A 17,672-nucleotide genomic window follows, 5' to 3' on the forward strand; every position below is an offset into this window, starting at 1 on the left:
GCCACAAGCCATGTGGGGGACACAGCAAACATGTGGAAGAAGATGCTCTGGTCAGATGAGACCAAAATGGAACGTTTTGGCCACAATGCAAAACGTTATGTGTGGTGGAAAACTAACATTGCACATCACTCTGAACACACCATCCCCACTGTCAAATATGGTGGTGGCAGCATCATGCTCTGGGGGTGCGTCTCTTCAGCAGGGACAGGGAAGCTGGTCAGAGTTGATGGGAAGATGGATGGAGCCAAATACAGGGCAATCTTGGAAGAAAACCTCTTGGAGTCTGCAACAGACTTGAGACTGGGGCGGAGGTGTCCGGTGCCATGATGGCACCGGTTCTGACATAAACGGTAGTAACCAGACCGAAAAGCAGCGCACATTTCGGTGCTTTATTTCGGTGCTTTTTTTTCCTGAGCTGTGATACACTTTAGATTCTAGCCAATCATTTTACGTTTCCGAGGATAGTAGGCGGGGCCAGGTACGTACGTTCTGTTAGAGCAGAGCTACAGATTAAAAATGTCCAAGGCGAAGCGGTCAAAAGTCTGGCTGTACTTCATAGCAAAATATGCAAACTCAGCAGCCTGCAACAAGTGCTTTAAGCTGATACTGTGATACTGTCAAAGGAGGTAACACCTCAAATCCGATGAAACACCTGGCAACGCATAGCGTTTTTTTTAAAAGCCCAGAAATGCGCCGTATTTGATAGCTTGCTGCGAGACCTCGCACCGAGCGCATCTACTGCGGGCGGGTTGCCTGTTATGCAACATCCCCCAAAAACACGAAGAGGAGAGTCCTGGCCCCTAGCCCTGCCAGTGTAGCAGAAATGATGACGGATGATGGTGGCAGCAGCCGTTCTTCTCTGCGTGAGTAGCTAATTTACGTTGAGTAGGCTAACCACGTTATTACATTAATGCATGTAAGGTGAACTAGCAAACATCATCATAGCTACATGCGGCTGTCTTCTTGTTTGATGGCAGATACTCCCTTCACCCTGGCTAAAAAGGCTAAAATGACCAAAGAAAAAGTGGAAAACAGTTAAACATGAGAGGTTTAGGACAAAGTTTGTGTTTTTTCCATTGTTTAAGCACTGCTTCCAGCCAAGAGTGATACCATATATGCCCCATAGCTGCAGAAAAGGCTAACATTGTTATATTTTTACAAAAAACAGCTGAACATGAGAGGTTTTTGGACCAATTTTGTGTTCTCCATTCTTTAAGCACCGGTTTGAGCACCGTTTGAGCACCGGCACCGTTTCAAAAGTACCGATTTGGCACCGGTATCGGATAAAACCTAAACGATACCCATCCCTAGCTGTAATTGCAGCAAAAGGTGGTTCCACAAAGTAAAGACTCAGGGGGCTGAATAATTACGCACACCTCACTTTTCAGTTATTTATTTGTAAAAAATGTTTGGAATCATGTATGATTTTCGTTCCACTTCTCACGTGTACACCACTTTGTATTGGTCTTTCACGTGGAATTCCAATAAAACTGATTCATGTTTGTGGCTGTAATGTGACAAAATATAGAAAAGTTTAAGGGGGCCGAATAGTTTTGCAAGCCACTGTATATGTTAATAGGTTAGGTACTGACTTTGTATTAGGGTGGTCTCTCCAGGTGGGGAGGTGATAGTCACAGGAGGAATCTGGATGGAGGTTTGCCTAGTTCGTCTGACATTCCTCTGGTTATCTGAGTCTTCTATATGGTCAGGAGGCCAGCTAGTGCCCCCAGAGCCTTGCTGGGGGGTGATAGCCAAGGACTCACCCTCTGAATCGCCAAACCTGTGCCAAAAGAAGAGATATAATCTTAGTTCCTCTACTGTGTACTGTGTAATGTTGTGACTTCTGCAGGAATTGTTCCTTGTTCTGGTTGAGACTCAAGGAAACTCTGGTTCACACATTATGCCTATAACTAGGCATAATGTGTCCATGTAATTCACCTTTATTACTGAGAAAAGGGGGTGTCTGCCTTATTATTTTTTCCCACAATAGAATAGAACACCTCTTTATTGAATTATTTTAAATTATGTGTGCTCCATGCCAACTGTGCCAATAAAATATAAATAGTAAGACAGCAGGAATTAATAATAAACAGGAGAAATATATAAAATTAAAGGGAATATATACAAACTAGTAGAATATATTTCAAACAAGAGAGACGTACATTGGAAAACAAAGTGCTTGGAAGTAGTGCAAAGAACTTGGTCTAACTAGAGTCTGTGTGTGGGTGGCTCGAGTGATGAGGGTTACTCAAACCATGGCTCATATTGGTGAGGTGAGTTGTCAGGGGCAGAGTGAGATGAGTGGTCAGGGGCAGAGTGTGAGCGAATAGTGTTTGTTATCAGGCCGAATTGCCCAGGGAAGAAGCAGGTTGTGAGTCTGGAGGTGTGGGACCTGTGCCGACCAGAGGGCAGCGGGTTAAACAAATGGTCCTGTTTTTTTTTTTTTTTTGATACAAGAAGATCCGGTGATGGCCTCCAGGGGTAGCAGAGGGTAGCCAATTTTTGGAGCAGAGTTAATTACCCTCATTTTCATTGTAGATATGAAATATTATAAATTTATCGTTGAACACTTATAGGTAACCTCCTTGGGCTCAAATTCCAAGCTCCAGCCTTTTTATAGTGTCACTGTCAGTGTCACTGTGTAGTTGAAATCAAATAGTGAACAGAACAACAGTATTACCATATGTAACCATAGTTTTTACCTCTGACTATGGGTCTTCTCTCTGTCATTAGATTCTGTGGAGTGTCCCCTGGATCCATGAATGCGATGCCTTCTTCTCTCTCCACTGGCACCACTGCCTCCTCTGGAATTCCTATCTCCATTCCTGTTAGACAAATGTCCATCTTTGTGGCGAGATCTTCGCTCTCCCCTCCCTCCACTACTCACTGTCCCGTTGCCACCTCGGGACTGCCGGTGTGAATGATGATGGTGGTGATCTCTCTCGCCTACGTTCCCCCAACCTCCACTGTCATCCACTGAACACTGATGGCGGTGCTTCCTGCCTCCCTCCCGGCTGTGGGACCTCTCACTCTTCCCCCGTTTGTCCCGGCTGCTGTCATGGTTTTTGGAGCGGCTGTGATGGATGTGATGTCTCCCATTATCATTAGTTTCCTGTTTTCGTTCTCTGTCTCGGTGGTAGTGCTGATGGCGGGGCTGGTGAGGCACAGGGGGAGGTGGGTCCGAGGCAGTGTCAGCCTCCTCTGACAAGCAAGTCTTCTTGTGGTGGTGCTGGCTGCTGCCACTGTGGGGCTCAACAACCAACGGCCGGTCAAGGTGAGTCTTCATGTCTGGCCGCATGTGTAGGGCTGATGCTATGTGCAGTCGCTCTTCTGAAGTTAGCTCACTGTACAGCGCCTCACAGCTTGCGTGGTTCTGTTTTCTCAGTTGGCTGGCCCTTTGTTCCCACACCGACATCGTCTTCACTGACCTCTGCTGCTCCTTACTAGAGAATGGAAAAAGAAGACAAATTATAACCACTGTAACATTAATTTTACAACCTAAAATAGTGTATATATTCTGAATCATCAACATCAACTTTTAAACCAATGCAATAGTCACAATAATCTGTAAGTTCAGCAAATGACAAAACCAATTCCAATGGACAGGTAGAGTATCCATTGTGACAAATTCAGTATGTATGCATTTTATAATTCATAGCACATAAAATTAGCTGTATACGCTATTCAGTGTTGGGAAGGTTACTTTTAAAATGTATTACACTACAGATTACAGAATACATGCACCAAAATGTATTTTATAACGTATTCCGTTACATTACTCAATGAGAGTAAAGTATTCTGAATACTTTGGATTGCTTAATATATTGTCATGCTTTTTTACAACTACATGAATGTACTATTGCTGTGTGATTTTTTACTATTACTGAAGGTTACTTGCCATACCAATACTAACTAGATTTTTAAATGTTAATATAAAACTATTCTGCGCGTATATAAAACAGGTCCGTGGTTCTGAACCGTAGTAAAGGGACCTCTGGCTAATACGTCAGGTTCATGTCGGGCTCGTAGCCGAAAACTAGCTTTACTTTGTTGTCTGGGTCAACTTTGCTAGCGAGAGATAGAGAGAGGCGCTGAAAAGCTGGAACTTATTGTTTTGGAAGAAAATACGAACACAGTGTACAGTTGAGTCTTAATTGCTTACTTAAAACTGGGCTTGTCAGGCACTCTTTTTTGGCTGCAGCAGTTTTTATTATATTTACATGCTTCCATCTCCCGTTTCTGTTCGGTGACAACTTGTACTTTCGACTCTCCTTTTTCTCCCTCCCTCGCTCACAGACACATAACGGGTATGACAGTCCATTCTCCCTGCAGCACGGACTACACTGCCCATGACGCTACACATTCTTTAGGGCTATGCCTCAAACACTCTGCCTATCGCCTTCGTATTGAATAATTTTTTGAATAATAATTTTTACAAATATTTCTTCACGTCATTTATGCGGGCCACAAGTAGAGGTGACATGATTGAGACACACAGTCTCTTAATGAGTGTTTTGCTTGGGTCCAAAAATAGAGAGGCCTAAAATATGAAACAGGAAAAAAACGCCCTGTAATCTATTTATTTCAACAAAGTAACTGTCGTGGGTTTAGGAGTAAATCTTTGGATGAAAGGAAAGCTTATCTTAAAGAGAACAATATTTGCTTTAAGTGCTGCGCTTCATTCACTCATCCAGCGAAAGACTGCCACAAAAATGTTCAGTGCAGAGAGTGCAAGAGTGAGAACCACCTTACTGCGCTACACCCAGGGCCTGCCCCCTGGATATCAGAGACTCCTGTAACCACAAGAGAGCAAGGCGGGGAGCAAGGAGAAGAAGCACCTCAAGCTGTCACAGCAAAATGCACAGACATTTGTGGGACTACCGTCAGAGCAAAGTTGTGCTCCAAAATCTGTCTTGTCAGAGTTTATCCAGCTGGCCAGAGGGAGAAAGCTGTTAAGGCGTACATTGTTCTCGACGAGCAGAGCAATAAGTCCTTGGCAAGAACAGAGTTTTTTGAGCTCTTTGGAGTTACAGAGGGCACGGCAGCATACACCTTGAAGACCTGCTCAGGAGTTATTGAAACAACAGGGCGCTGAGCCAACAATTTCATCATGGAGTCATTAGATGGTAAGACTACTCCCCACCTTAATCGAATGTGACAGGCTCCCTGATGATAAGTCTGAAATCCCCACACCTGAGATCGTCAGACATTATCCACATTTCAAGCGGGTTGTGGATAAAATCCCGGCTATAGATCCATCAGCAAGCATCCTGATCTTGCTCGGTCGAGATGTACCACAGGCACACAAGAGTGATACAATGGACCCCATGATGCCCCCTACGCCCAGCATCTCGACTTGGAATAGGTGATTGTGGGAGAGGTTTGTCTCGGAAAAGCCCACAAACAAGAGTTTGTAAACGTCTATCGGTGCAACGTGCTGAGTAACGGTCGTACATCTCTGTTCGACCCTTGCACTAACAGTCTACTTATCAAAGAGAAGCTTGACACTCCAGAGCAGCATCGTCAGTTTCCAGGAGCTAACGCATCCGAAATCCTATTTGATGGGAAAGACAGCCTTGGTAAAGGGGTCTTCCAGCAAACGCCACACGACAACAAGCCTGCTATGTCTGTGGAAGACAAAGTCTTTCTGGAAATAATGGACAACGAGGTCTTCATGGACGACTCGAATAGTTGGGTGGCACCACTACCCTTCAGGTAACCAAGGCGCAAACTCCCTAAATACCGAGCCCAAGCAGTCAAGAGTCTTTTGACATTACGGCACATGCTGGAGAAGAAGCCAGACATGAAAGAAGATCTTTGAGGCAGGTCATGCTGAACCAGTACCACCACCCACTGGTGAACAAGAGTGCTGGTATTTGCCAATCTTCGGAGTTTATCATCCGTGCAAACCAGGTCAAGTACGGGCAGTGCTCGACTCCAGCACTAAGCATGATGGTGTCTCACTGAATGACATCCTGCTGAGTGGCCCTGACTTGAATAATTCACTTTTAGGAGTCCTCATCCGCTTCCGCAAGGAACCTGTAGCAGTGGCAGCAGACATAGAACAGATGTTCTATTGCTTCAAAGTCTGCCATGATCACAGAGACTTCTTACATTTCCTCTGGTTCGAGGACAATGACCCCACCAAGCGCATCACGGAGTATAGGATGACCGTGCACGTATTCGGCAACAGCCCCTCTCCCGCTGTTGGCATATACAGCTTGAGAAGAGCAGCTCTGCAAGGACAGGAAGACCACAGTGCAGAGGCAAAACAGTTTGTTCTAAATAACTTCTACGTGGACAGTGGTCTTGCTTCCTTCCCCACCAATGACAACGCCATCCGAGACCTGAAGGAAACCAAGGAGATGTTGGCTGATTCCAACATACGGCTATATAAGATAGCCTCCAACCACGACGTAGTAGTGGAGGCGTTTCCACCTGAGGAACGTGCTAAAGAGCTGAAAGACCTAGAGCTAGGTGTGGATCCGTTGCCTATGCAGAGAAGCTTAGGTCTCAACTGGCACCTTCAAACCGACAGCTTTATCTTTCTTGTCTCCCAGGAGGAGAAGCCGTTTACCCGTAGAGGTATTTCTTCCACAGTTAACAACATATTCGACCCGTTGGGGTTTGCAGCTCCTATTATAGTCCAGGGCAAGGCTATAGTCATATTCAAGATGGCGCTGGAGTGACGGCAGCCTTTCCAAGTAGCTCTGCAACACCGCACCTTTTTGTTAACTTTAACTTTTTAGACTAGGCTTTTCAAACTTTTTTTCACCTTCCTCTACTTATACCTCTTAGATATAGCGATACAAGATGGATAATGCACTTTTTAAAACTTCTGGAACCAGTTCCTTCATCTATTCGAGAGCGGAGCTGCTGGCACTAAAAACAAAGGGACAGACCGGCATGCGACACAACATCCCGGCCGAGCTAAAGAGGAGCTACAGAGGCTGCAAAGCTGGAGCGAGGAGAGCGGATCACCGGAGGCGATTCAAACCATCAATCCCGACAGTGATCATGGGCAACGTGAACTCGTTACAGAATAAGATTGATGAACTGTGCGCTCTGAACAACCACAGACTATACCGTGAGTGCAGCTTGTTTATCTTCACGGAGACGTGGCTAACCGAGCTAACGCCGCAGGCTAACGTAGACCTATGCGGTTTCACACCCGTGAGAGCCGATAGGGACACGCAGGCCAGCGGAAAAAGCAGAGGTGGGGGACTCATTGTCTACGTTAACAACAGATACTGTAACCCTGGACACGTCTCCGTTAAAGTTTCGGTATGCCGTCCGGACCTGGAGCTGCTAGCTGTTAGCTTGCGGCCATATTATCTACCTCGGGAGTTCAGTCATGTGATCTGTGTGTGTGTTTACATCCCTCCGAGGGCCGACGCAACAGCTGCCTGTGAGAAAATACACACAGTCACAGCAAGACTTCAGACACAAAACCCCGAGGCTTTCATTATTATATCTGGAGACTTTAACCATGCCACACTGGACTCTACTCTGGCTGCTTTTCACCAGTTTGTGAATTGTCCCACAAGAAGCAACAGGACAATTGACCTACTGTATGCTAATGTGAGAGATGCATACAGAGCCACCCCCCTCCCCCCACTAGGGAAGTCAGACCACAACCTGGTTTACCTACAGCCACAATACACACCCCTCGTCCAAAGGCAGCCGGTCACAACGCGCTCCATCCGGAGATGGACCCCAGAAAAGGAGGATGCTCTGAGGGACTGTTATGACACCACAGACTGGGATGTGCTCCTGAGCCCACATGGTGAGGACATAGAGGGGGCGACACACTGTCTTACAGACTACCTCAACTTTTGTGTGGACACGGTCGCCCCTGCTAAGACGGTACGGTGTTATCCTAATAACAAACCGTGGGTAACACAGGAAGTCAAAGCTGTCCTCAACATGAAGAAGAAGGCTTTCAGGAGCAAAGTGAAGGAGGAGATGAAGGCAGCACAGCGAGAGGTGAAACGCTGCCTGAGGGAAGCAAAGGACACCTACAGGAGGAAGGTGGAGCAGAAGTTGGAGAGGAACAATATGAGGGAGGTCTGGAATGGTGTGAAAACCATCACAGGCCACAACACCAAGAAAAGCACAGTGGGGGGGACTGTGGAGAAGGCAAACGAACTCAACAACTTCTTCAACAGGTTTGACCAGCCCACAACCCCCCCCACCCTCACCTTCACTACAGAGTCCAATCCCCACTCTCCTACCTCCCTCGCTTCCCCCCCTTCCTGACACCATGACACCCCCCTCCTCCAATCCCTCTCTCAGCAGCAAGACATCTCCCCCCCTCCCCTCTTCCCAAACATCTCCCAGTGTCACAGTGGATCAGGTCAGGAGGCAACTGAGGAAGCTTCGCCCCAGAAAGGCAGCAGGCCCAGACAAGGTGTGTCCTAGGATGCTAAAGGCGTGTGCTGCTGAACTTGGGGAGCCGCTACAACGAGTCTTCAACCTCAGTCTGCGACTGGGAAGAGTGCCCGCCCTATGGAAGTCATCCTGCATCGTCCCGGTCCCCAAAAAGAACCGGCCCAATGAGCTGAATGACTTCCGACCGGTGGCACTGACGTCACATCTTATGAAGACTCTAGAGCGGCTCTTCCTCAACTTCCTCCGACCACAGGTACAACATGCCCAGGACCCACTACAGTTTGCATACAAGGCGGGTGTCGGAGTGGAGGATGCCATCCTGTACCTCCTACACAGAGCCCACTCACACCTGGATGGGGGAAAAGGCACGGTCAGGATCCTGTTTCTTGACTTTTCCAGTGCCTTTAATACCATCCGGCCCTGTATGCTTCAGGAAAAACTGAACAGGATGGAGGTGGACCCCTGCCTGGTGGCCTGGATCTCCGACTACCTCACCGACAGACCACAGTACGTCAGGCTGAAGGACATCACGTCTGACACTGTGGTCAGCAGCACAGGAGCACCACAGGGAACTGTGCTGTCCCCTCTTCTCTTCACCCTGTACACCTCTGACTTCTGCTACAACTCTGAATTATGCCATATTCAGAAGTTTGCAGATGACACGGCCATCATGGGGTGTATCTGGGATGATCAGGAAGAGGAGTACAGAAGTCTGGTGAGGAACTTTGCCGCATGGAGTCACACAAACCACCTGCAACTCAACACCTCAAAGACTAAGGAACTGGTTGTGGACTTCGGGAGGTCTAGAGCAGGTCCACTGCCGGTTCAGATAGAGGGGGAGGAGGTGGAGGTGGTCAACAAGTACAAGTACCTCGGGCTGTGGGTGGACAATAAACTGGACTGGTCATGCAACACAGAGCACCTGTATAAAAAAGCCCAAAGCCGACTGTACTTCCTCAGGAGGCTGAGGTCTTTTAACATCTGCAGGAAGCTCCTGAGGATGTTTTACCAGTCGGTGGTTGCTGGAGTACTTTTCTATGCTGTGGTGTGCTGGGGGAGCAGCACAGCAAAGAAGGACTCATCCAGGCTGGAGAAACTGATCAGGAAGGCTAGCTCTGTGGTCGGCATGAAGCTGGACACTCTGGTGACAGTGGCAGAGAAAAGGACATTAAAGAAACTGATGGACATTATGGACAATGCCAGGCATCCTCTGCACACGGCCATAAACAATCAGAAGAGTCTGTTCAGTGACAGGTTGCTTCTCCCAAAGACAAGAACTAACAGACTTAAAAACTCCTTTGTCCCACACGCCATCAGACTGTTTAACTCCTCTCTGGAGGGGAGAGGGAGGAGAAACAGGAGGACAAAGGAGGGGGGAACAACTAAGCTGTAGTGCCTCTGCACCTCACTGTACAATACCTTTTGTGCAATACTTTTGTAAATAGTCAACGGTGCAATAGACTCAATACTTGAAATGTGCAATTCACTTGTATTTTTATTTTTATTCCTATTTATTCTATTTATCCCCTTCGTATATTTTATTTATATTGTCTCTGTATTTATATATATGTGTGTGTGTATAACTCTGTAACTTCTGTCGGTGCTGTGCTTTTTTGGAAGTCGAATTTCCCAGAGGAACCCACCCGAGGGATTAATAAAGTTCTATCTTATCTTATCTCTTATCTTAGTCAGAGAGCTATGCACTGAGCATTGCGATTGGGACACCCCAATACCTGCTGAAAAAGTGGCACAGTGGATGTCTTGGAGAGACTCACTGAAGGCACTCGAGCAAGAGGAAGTCTGGGAAAACAAAAAATGTCCAACTTACCTACTGATTGGTTGACCCAATCTCCTCCTTTCACCCAAGTTGGTTTGAGAAAAAATGATAGGGATGACTTGCCGCATTTTGGATAGTATGTTGCTCAAGATGCATTCCCCTAGTCTTTCACACAAAGTGCTCACCACGCTGATGGCAGAGGTCGCAGCTATCATGAATGCCCGGCCAATAGTCCCCGTGTCTTCCAATCCAGACATCCCAACCATACTCACCCCTGCTATGCTTTTAACACAAAAGGTGGACTCTGTGTCTGCTCCTTTGGAAGACATTGACCTCAAGGATCTCTACCAAAGTCAGTGGAAGCAAGTTCAAAGCCTTGTGGATTCCTTCTGGAAAAGATGGCGTCAAGAGTACCTGATGACACTCCAGCCGAGAAGGAAATGGCAAGCAGAACAAGCCAGCCTGCAAGTTGGAGATGTTGTGCTCCTAAAGGAAAAAGAGGTTAAACGAAATCAATGGCCCACAGGACTTGCGGTAAATACCTTTCCGGGTCAAGACAGCAGGGTCTGGAAAGTGGAGGGTAGAGTTGTTCAAGGAAGCACCCCCAGGGTGTATTCGAGACCCACCACTGAAGTTGTGTTGTTACTAAGAGGGACATAGTGGTATAGTACTCTATACCAGGCAGGGAGTGTGCTGCCCCTTTAAGGCAGGCATGATAATTTGGGTGTGTGTTTTTTGTACCAGCCGACTTGCCAGGGAAAAACAGTCCTTTAGCCAAACTGTTGTCTGTTCCACTGTTCGTTTGCTTTTTCTTGCTGAGCCTGAGAGAGCACATGCCTGTAAGTAGTTGCTATCTATTTTGTAAGCTTTCCAGCGTTAGTTTTGTGTAGCAGTTTAGAGTTTTGTGTGAGAAACTTTCTTTTGTGAGGAAAAACGGCCGTGATGCTAACACGCTAGCCCGTCTATGGGATTTCCTGTGTAATGTTAGCATTAAGCTAATAGCTAAATGCGTGGGCCTAATAAACAGTGAAGTCTAGATATGCTCGTGTTTATGTGTTATATACATTGTAATTCATGGCTTGATGTTTGATGTTGTAAAGAAAATGCAATTACAGCAGAAATGTAATATTTTATTTTTGTTTCCGTACCAGTTTTACAGTGCTTCTACAGTAAACATCTAAAACCTATCCGCTGACTCCTGGATGTTTATTGTGGACCTGTTAGCTATCTGCCAAGCTTCTGCCAAGCTAGAAACCAGCTTCACACCCTAGTGAGGGCAGAATAGTAACTATATTCTGAATATCACCATTTAAAACAGTAACTGTAACGGCATACAGTTACTCATATTTTGTATTTTAAATACGTAATGCCGGTACATGTATTCCGTTACTCCCCAACACTGACTCTAGTTTACATCATGGCAGACAGAGTACCTACATGCAAAATAATTTACTGTATGACGAAGGTGCAATGGAGCTTTCAACAACAAGCTAAATTTATCACAGTATACTGTGGAGACAGCTCATTCATGAATATGCCTCAACTGGCCAAGCATGGCTACATTACCATGCTTTGACATCCTATGATTTTTTTGTCAATTTGTGTTTAATACGCGGCTTTGAAATGGCTGGAAGCATACACTGTTCAAAGTGTATGACCTACACTGAACCATTTAGATTATAATAATGGGAAATTATATATTTCAGTGTCATTAATGTCAGGAAGCCAATCTGATCACAACACAGTTAAGGACAAACTTTATCCCAGGTTTTTAAAATGCCATCATCCTGCAAGTGTATTCCTTGTGCTCAACACATTGCACTACACTCATGTTAAGAGGTGGATGGAAAACATGGAACTGGACTTGTTGGATGAACAGAAAGCCTGCAACATAGTATGTATGATGAGAATGCAGGGCAGCTGTTTTACTTAAGCATTCTTGCTTTCAGAATGTCAATGATGACACTATGATCATGTATGCATGTAACTGGCACTGTCATCCACCTTGTTCACAGACAACTGGGTTTTTACCTCAGGTAGTGATGGACTGGGGTGCAGACATAACTCCTACAAACACATAAAGGGAGCAACATTGAAATACACAGAGGGAGAGAAGGAATTTCAAATGGACAGAAAAGGCAAAAGCACAGAGAAGGCAAATTAGCTTTAGGGAAACTCATAGGAGGAGGAACATGTAGATCAAAGACACTAAATTGTACAAGGAGAATGTTTTCCTGAAAGTGAGCAAGCGAACAAGTGAGCAATTTAGGTGTTCAGAGAGTGATATGATTGCATTAGCAATAAATTTAATAACACTCTATATTAACAGTTACACACTATATAGAACCACTTTATAGAATTATATTTGTTCGCAGATGTTTGCAGCTATCAGCAAATAGTTATCAGCTATTTTGAAACAAAAAAAAAAAACACTTTTTATCCATAACAATACTATACAATACAATTTTATTTATATAGCACATTTAAAAACCCGAAGGCACACCAAAGTGCTTCACAGTAATATGTAGAGTCAACATAAGTCAATAAAAGGGTACAAATTGGGCACTAGCACAGACAGGATAGAGGCACTAACAGACCAGGAGAGTTAGATAAATACAAAATCTGCTAAGAAGACAAAAACAGCAGTAAAATTAATAAAAAATAATAAATTTAATAAAAGATTTAAAAGTTTAAAATTTAAAGGATTTAAAAGGGTATTAACTGGTCAGGAAAGCAAAGTCAAATAAATATGCTTTTAATCTTGATTTAAAGGATTGGATAGAGTCCAAGGCTCGAATAGAAGCAGGGAGGCTATTCCAAAGGTTGGGTGCAGCTGAAGCAAAGGCACGATCGCCTCTGGTCTTCAGTCTGAACTTAGGTTGGGCCAGGAGTAATTGACCTGATGATCTTAATGCACGACAAGGAGTGTACAAATTGAGGAGGTCAGTGAGATAGCTGGGCGCAATGTTATTCAGGATTTTAAAAGTGAGTAGCAAGATTTTAAACTCAATGCAATATTTGATTGGTAACCAGTGTAGATCAACAAGAGCCAGAGTAATAGGGTCAAATTTTCTAGTTCCAGTAAGAAGGCGAGCCGCAGCATTCTGAACAAGTTGCAGCCATCGAAGAGAGAAGGCTTGGAGACCACAGTAGAATTACAATAATCTCACCCGGAGGTCACAAAAGCGTGGATAAGTTTTTCCAGGTCCCTGTGTGGTATATAATGCTTAGCTTTAGAAATCTGGCGCAGTTGAAAAAAAAAAACAGATTTAACTCCAGATGATACTTGCTTATCGAGCTTAAAGGAGCTATCCAAATAGACACCCAGGTTACGCATAGAATCAGAGAGAGAGAGAGAGAGTTAGCTAGGGGCCCCAGCAGGGCAACAAGCTGGTCTCGAGGAATATGGTGGTCGAACACCATAACTTCAGTTTTTCTCTCATTTAAAATGAGAGAATTTTCTGACAGCCAATCTTTAACCTCTCTCAGGCAATCGTACAGGAGTTCAGTGATGCTGATAAATCATCAGCCAGTTGACAATAGATTTGAATGTCATCAGCGTAAAAGTGATAAGAAATATTGTATTTTTCACATATGGAGCCCAAGGGTAGCATATACAAAGAGAATAATAAAGGGCCCAATACAGACCCCCTGGGGCACACCACAGCAGAGAGGGACAACAGAGGAAGAGTATCCTCCCATCACAACAGAGAAGGATCTATTTGTGAGGTAAGAATTAAACCAGTTAAGGGCAGAACACTTGATGCCTACAACATGCTCTAGCCTCCTCAAGAGTATATTATGATCAACCATCCCATATGGAAAAGATATATATAAATCTTATAACGTTTTTATCTGTCTTGTATGAAACTTGTATGAAAAGAATACAAGAGTGAAAACATATATAAGATCCCTTGAAAAATTATACAATGAAACTTGTATGTTTTGTATACTTACTAAAAAAATATATGAAAGTAATGAGAAAGTGGCCACTTTCATGAGTAAATCATGTAAGCCTTATATGATTTATATATGATTTACTCATGAAAGTGGCCACTTTCATGAGTAAATCATATATGTTTTTACTATTTCTTTTCCATATGGGATGCCAAAGGCTGAAGACAGATCCAATGAAACTTAAACGGCAAGGTGACCAGAGTCAGCAAATACAAGAAGATCATTATAGACTCTTAGCAGTGCCGTTTCAGTGCTATGGTGTGGCTTAAAGCCAGACTGGTATTTGTCAGTGATATTATTTGCAACTAAGTAAGCCTGTATTTGGAGAAAGAAGGCTTTCTCTAAAATTTTTTGATAAAAACGGAAGCTTCGAGATTGGCCTATAATTGTCAGGGTCTTTCTGATCGAAATTACTTTTTTTAAGAATGGGGTGCACTGCCGCATGTTTAAAGGCACTCGGGACACAGCCCACAAACAATGATAAATTCATTAAGAATAAGATGCAAGGCCCAATTTCCTCAAAACCTTCCTTGATAATTCGGGATGGAAGGATATCGTGCACAGAATTTGAGTTTCTCAGTTGTTCAATTATTCCCTTAAGAGTGAGGAGTGATAACAGCTCAAAGTGAGAAAAGGTGGACATGCATCCTAAAGCACAAGAGAGTGAGAGTGTGAAGCCTTCAGTAATAAAACTTTTCCACTAAAATGATTAAGAAATTGCTCACAGAGAGCCTGAGGTTACGTCCACACGTACCTGGGTATTTTTGAAAACGCAGATTTTTCTATGCGTTTGCACCTTTCGTCCACACGTAAACAGCGTTTTTGGTCACTGAAAACTGAGATTTTTAAAAACTCCGTCCAGAGTGGATATTTTTGAAAACTCCATTTTTGCATTTACGTGTGGACGAGAAAAACGGAGAAAACGGAGAAAACGCAGCGTCAAAGGTGTGCGCATTTTTTGACGTAACACTGTGCGCCACGTTATTGTTTCGGTGAAATAAATTTCTACAATACTGTTACTTGTACTCTCTGCAGTGTTTAAATGCTTACATATACACACACAGTTACTGTCCCTCCACACATACGACTCGGTTCTGCTTCTATGTCCAGCTTTGTTTACTTTTTCCCACCGAGGCTTCTAGACTTCTGATTGACCAACATTTCTGCACGGTTAGGAATATATCGCCACCTGTTGCTTTGGTATGTTCCTAGCAGCATTTTCCTTCATTTCTGCCTTTCCGTGTGGACGGGATTATTTTTTAAAACGAAAATGGAAAATCTCCGTTTTCAAAAATACCCGTGTACGTGTGGACGTAGCCTGAGCGTTCTTGTCCATTTGCTGTTATGTAACTCCATAACAGCAAATGGACTGTGCAACAGAAAACGCAAATGCTATTTATGGTCTCCTCACAAGAATGATGATAAGAGAAATAAACTAAGCCAATATGGCATGTCTGTTAGTACAGAGACACACATGTTAATATGATCTCTGGTCTCCCACTCAGAGACACAGGTCTCCAAGTGTCCAGCATTCAGACGGCTACCTGAGGACACTCATGTGAGAGAAAATCTGCTCACACAGATATGTAGAGTCAAATACTGTCAAGGCCTCTGCAATGTTCTGAAGACAGTTAAACTTCAGGTAGTGATGTCCAGCAGGTGAAAATGCAAGCTCCATGAACACGCACAGCTGTGGATTCCAGCTGCTTCAATGTTGCATTAACTGGCGTTAACTCAGCCAGTTAATGCGAGACAAATCTAGCTGCTCATTAAAGATTTCTGGTTTGATCAGAAAATAAAACATTGGTCCATACACCTGAAAGTCCCAAAAATGCATTGTGTCTCGAGTCTACGGATGTATCCGTGTATTTCCATGGTGCTGATGCTGCGCTGAGCGGACAGCTCCTGAAGCTTTTGAAGTATCGGAATATGGAAAGCTAACAACGCCCCTCTTACCAGTAGGCTAAGTTATTTTTAGCCAATTACAAGTTGAATCTGGTACTTGGGGTTGTTAGTTAAGATACCGTCATTAAGAAGAGGCACAACTAATGTGTCTATGCGAGCTGATTTGCGATGTGCACCGCTGGCGCGGCCATTTATTTTTTGATGCACCTTCTCAGATTAATTCACTGCGTGTCGTGCCCAGGGCTGAACTGGGACAAAAAAAACAGCCCGGGCATTTTGACTACAGACCGGCCCACCAGGTATTAAAGCCATAAAGCCTTTGAGTGAAAACAAACGCGATTGTGACAGTGATGTACAGTCTTGTTGGTATATGTATGATTTCTATACATTTTACACCAGCTAAAAACTTTGGTTGTAAGATTCAGATAATTATTTAATAACAGCCAGACATTTTAAATGAAAATAAGAAAGTATTTCTTTGTGCCCCCCTTTCCCTGTTAATGCCCCACCTGGCCCCCTGGCAAAACTTTGCTAGACCCGCCCCTGCACAGTTACCAGCTGTCAGCTATTTAGAAAATGACATTGGTGTTTTTTGTCTCTCAGAAACAGTTCATAACTTCCCTTCAACTCATTCATGTCACCTAAAAGGTAAACCTGTTTCTCCATCACCTGTTCAGCTCTGATGATTCAGTAAGGACATCTCCTGGTTTCATCTTCTTGTTTCCCTCTCACCAGATAACCAAACCGATATCATGACCAGCTGTGGCTCCAGCAAACCTCAGCTGATACTAGAAATGAATATTAAATAAATTCTAACAACAGCTGATCAAGCTTAAACGTGCTGCTGTTATTTAGTGCGACATCCGGCGGTTTTCTCTTTTCGGCGCAAAGTGGGCGATAAACAAACAAGAGAGAAAAGCCGATCAGCTGATCATTGATCAGTTTCATGATTGACTAGCAACAGGGGGGGGGGGGGGGAGAATGAGAGAAGAAGAGGCAGCTGTGCAGCAAAGACAAAGAATAACTCCACCTTTGTGTCTTTTTTCATTCTAGCTGAAGTCCGGGACAAACTGCGTCCCCTCTCAGCTCAACACGAAACGCGTAATAATTTCTCTGAATGCGGGACGATTCAGTCTTTTTACGGGACGGTTGGCAGCTCTACTAACTAACCTTATGAATTAAATAAAGTTCAACATCAGTAACATCATAGCACCCACCCAGCTGTATAGAAACTCCGTCATGCTAGCTAGTACGCAGTACGAGTTATTGCAACTGACTGTAAAAAGTCAGCACAATGAAAATAAACTTCACCTAAACTTGGTTTATATCTGACCCAGACAGACTGCAGGTCATAACTTCTTACCTGAAGTTCAGTTCACCTGACGCTCGGACCGGCGGCCACCTCGGGTCTCTCCTCGTCCTGCCTCCGATCTCCCTCATCCACGTGCTGGCTTGTACTAAAACAACATCTGCCTTTAGTTTTTTAAGCTGGTTAAATATCTTTAACGTCTTCTCTCTTTAACGTCTTCTCAATAACTGTAACAGTTAGTTTCTCATTCATTTTTCATTTGTTCCTTGGTAACTAATCATAAATCGTTTACCTAATTGTAAAGTGTAACTGTAAAGAAACCTAACTTGTTTC

General features: G+C 44.2%; 1 protein-coding gene across 1 annotated transcript in view; it reads right to left on the minus strand.

Annotated features, from left to right (window-relative positions):
* Window positions 1–17,672, minus strand: part of cacna1ba (calcium channel, voltage-dependent, N type, alpha 1B subunit, a) — a 315,954-nt gene that overhangs the window by 150,219 nt on the left and 148,063 nt on the right. Inside the window, exons 20-22 of the mRNA XM_076890695.1 lie at window positions 12,200–12,235; window positions 2,703–3,443; window positions 1,593–1,780 (exon numbers count right to left, since the gene is read on the minus strand). Of these exons, the coding sequence (XP_076746810.1) occupies window positions 1,593–1,780; window positions 2,703–3,443; window positions 12,200–12,235 (965 nt within the window). The remainder of the gene's footprint in view (window positions 1–1,592; window positions 1,781–2,702; window positions 3,444–12,199; window positions 12,236–17,672) is intronic.

The sequence above is a fragment of the Maylandia zebra genome, linkage group LG12 (assembly GCF_041146795.1).
Source record: "Maylandia zebra isolate NMK-2024a linkage group LG12, Mzebra_GT3a, whole genome shotgun sequence".
Taxonomy (NCBI): Eukaryota; Metazoa; Chordata; class Actinopteri; order Cichliformes; family Cichlidae; genus Maylandia; species Maylandia zebra.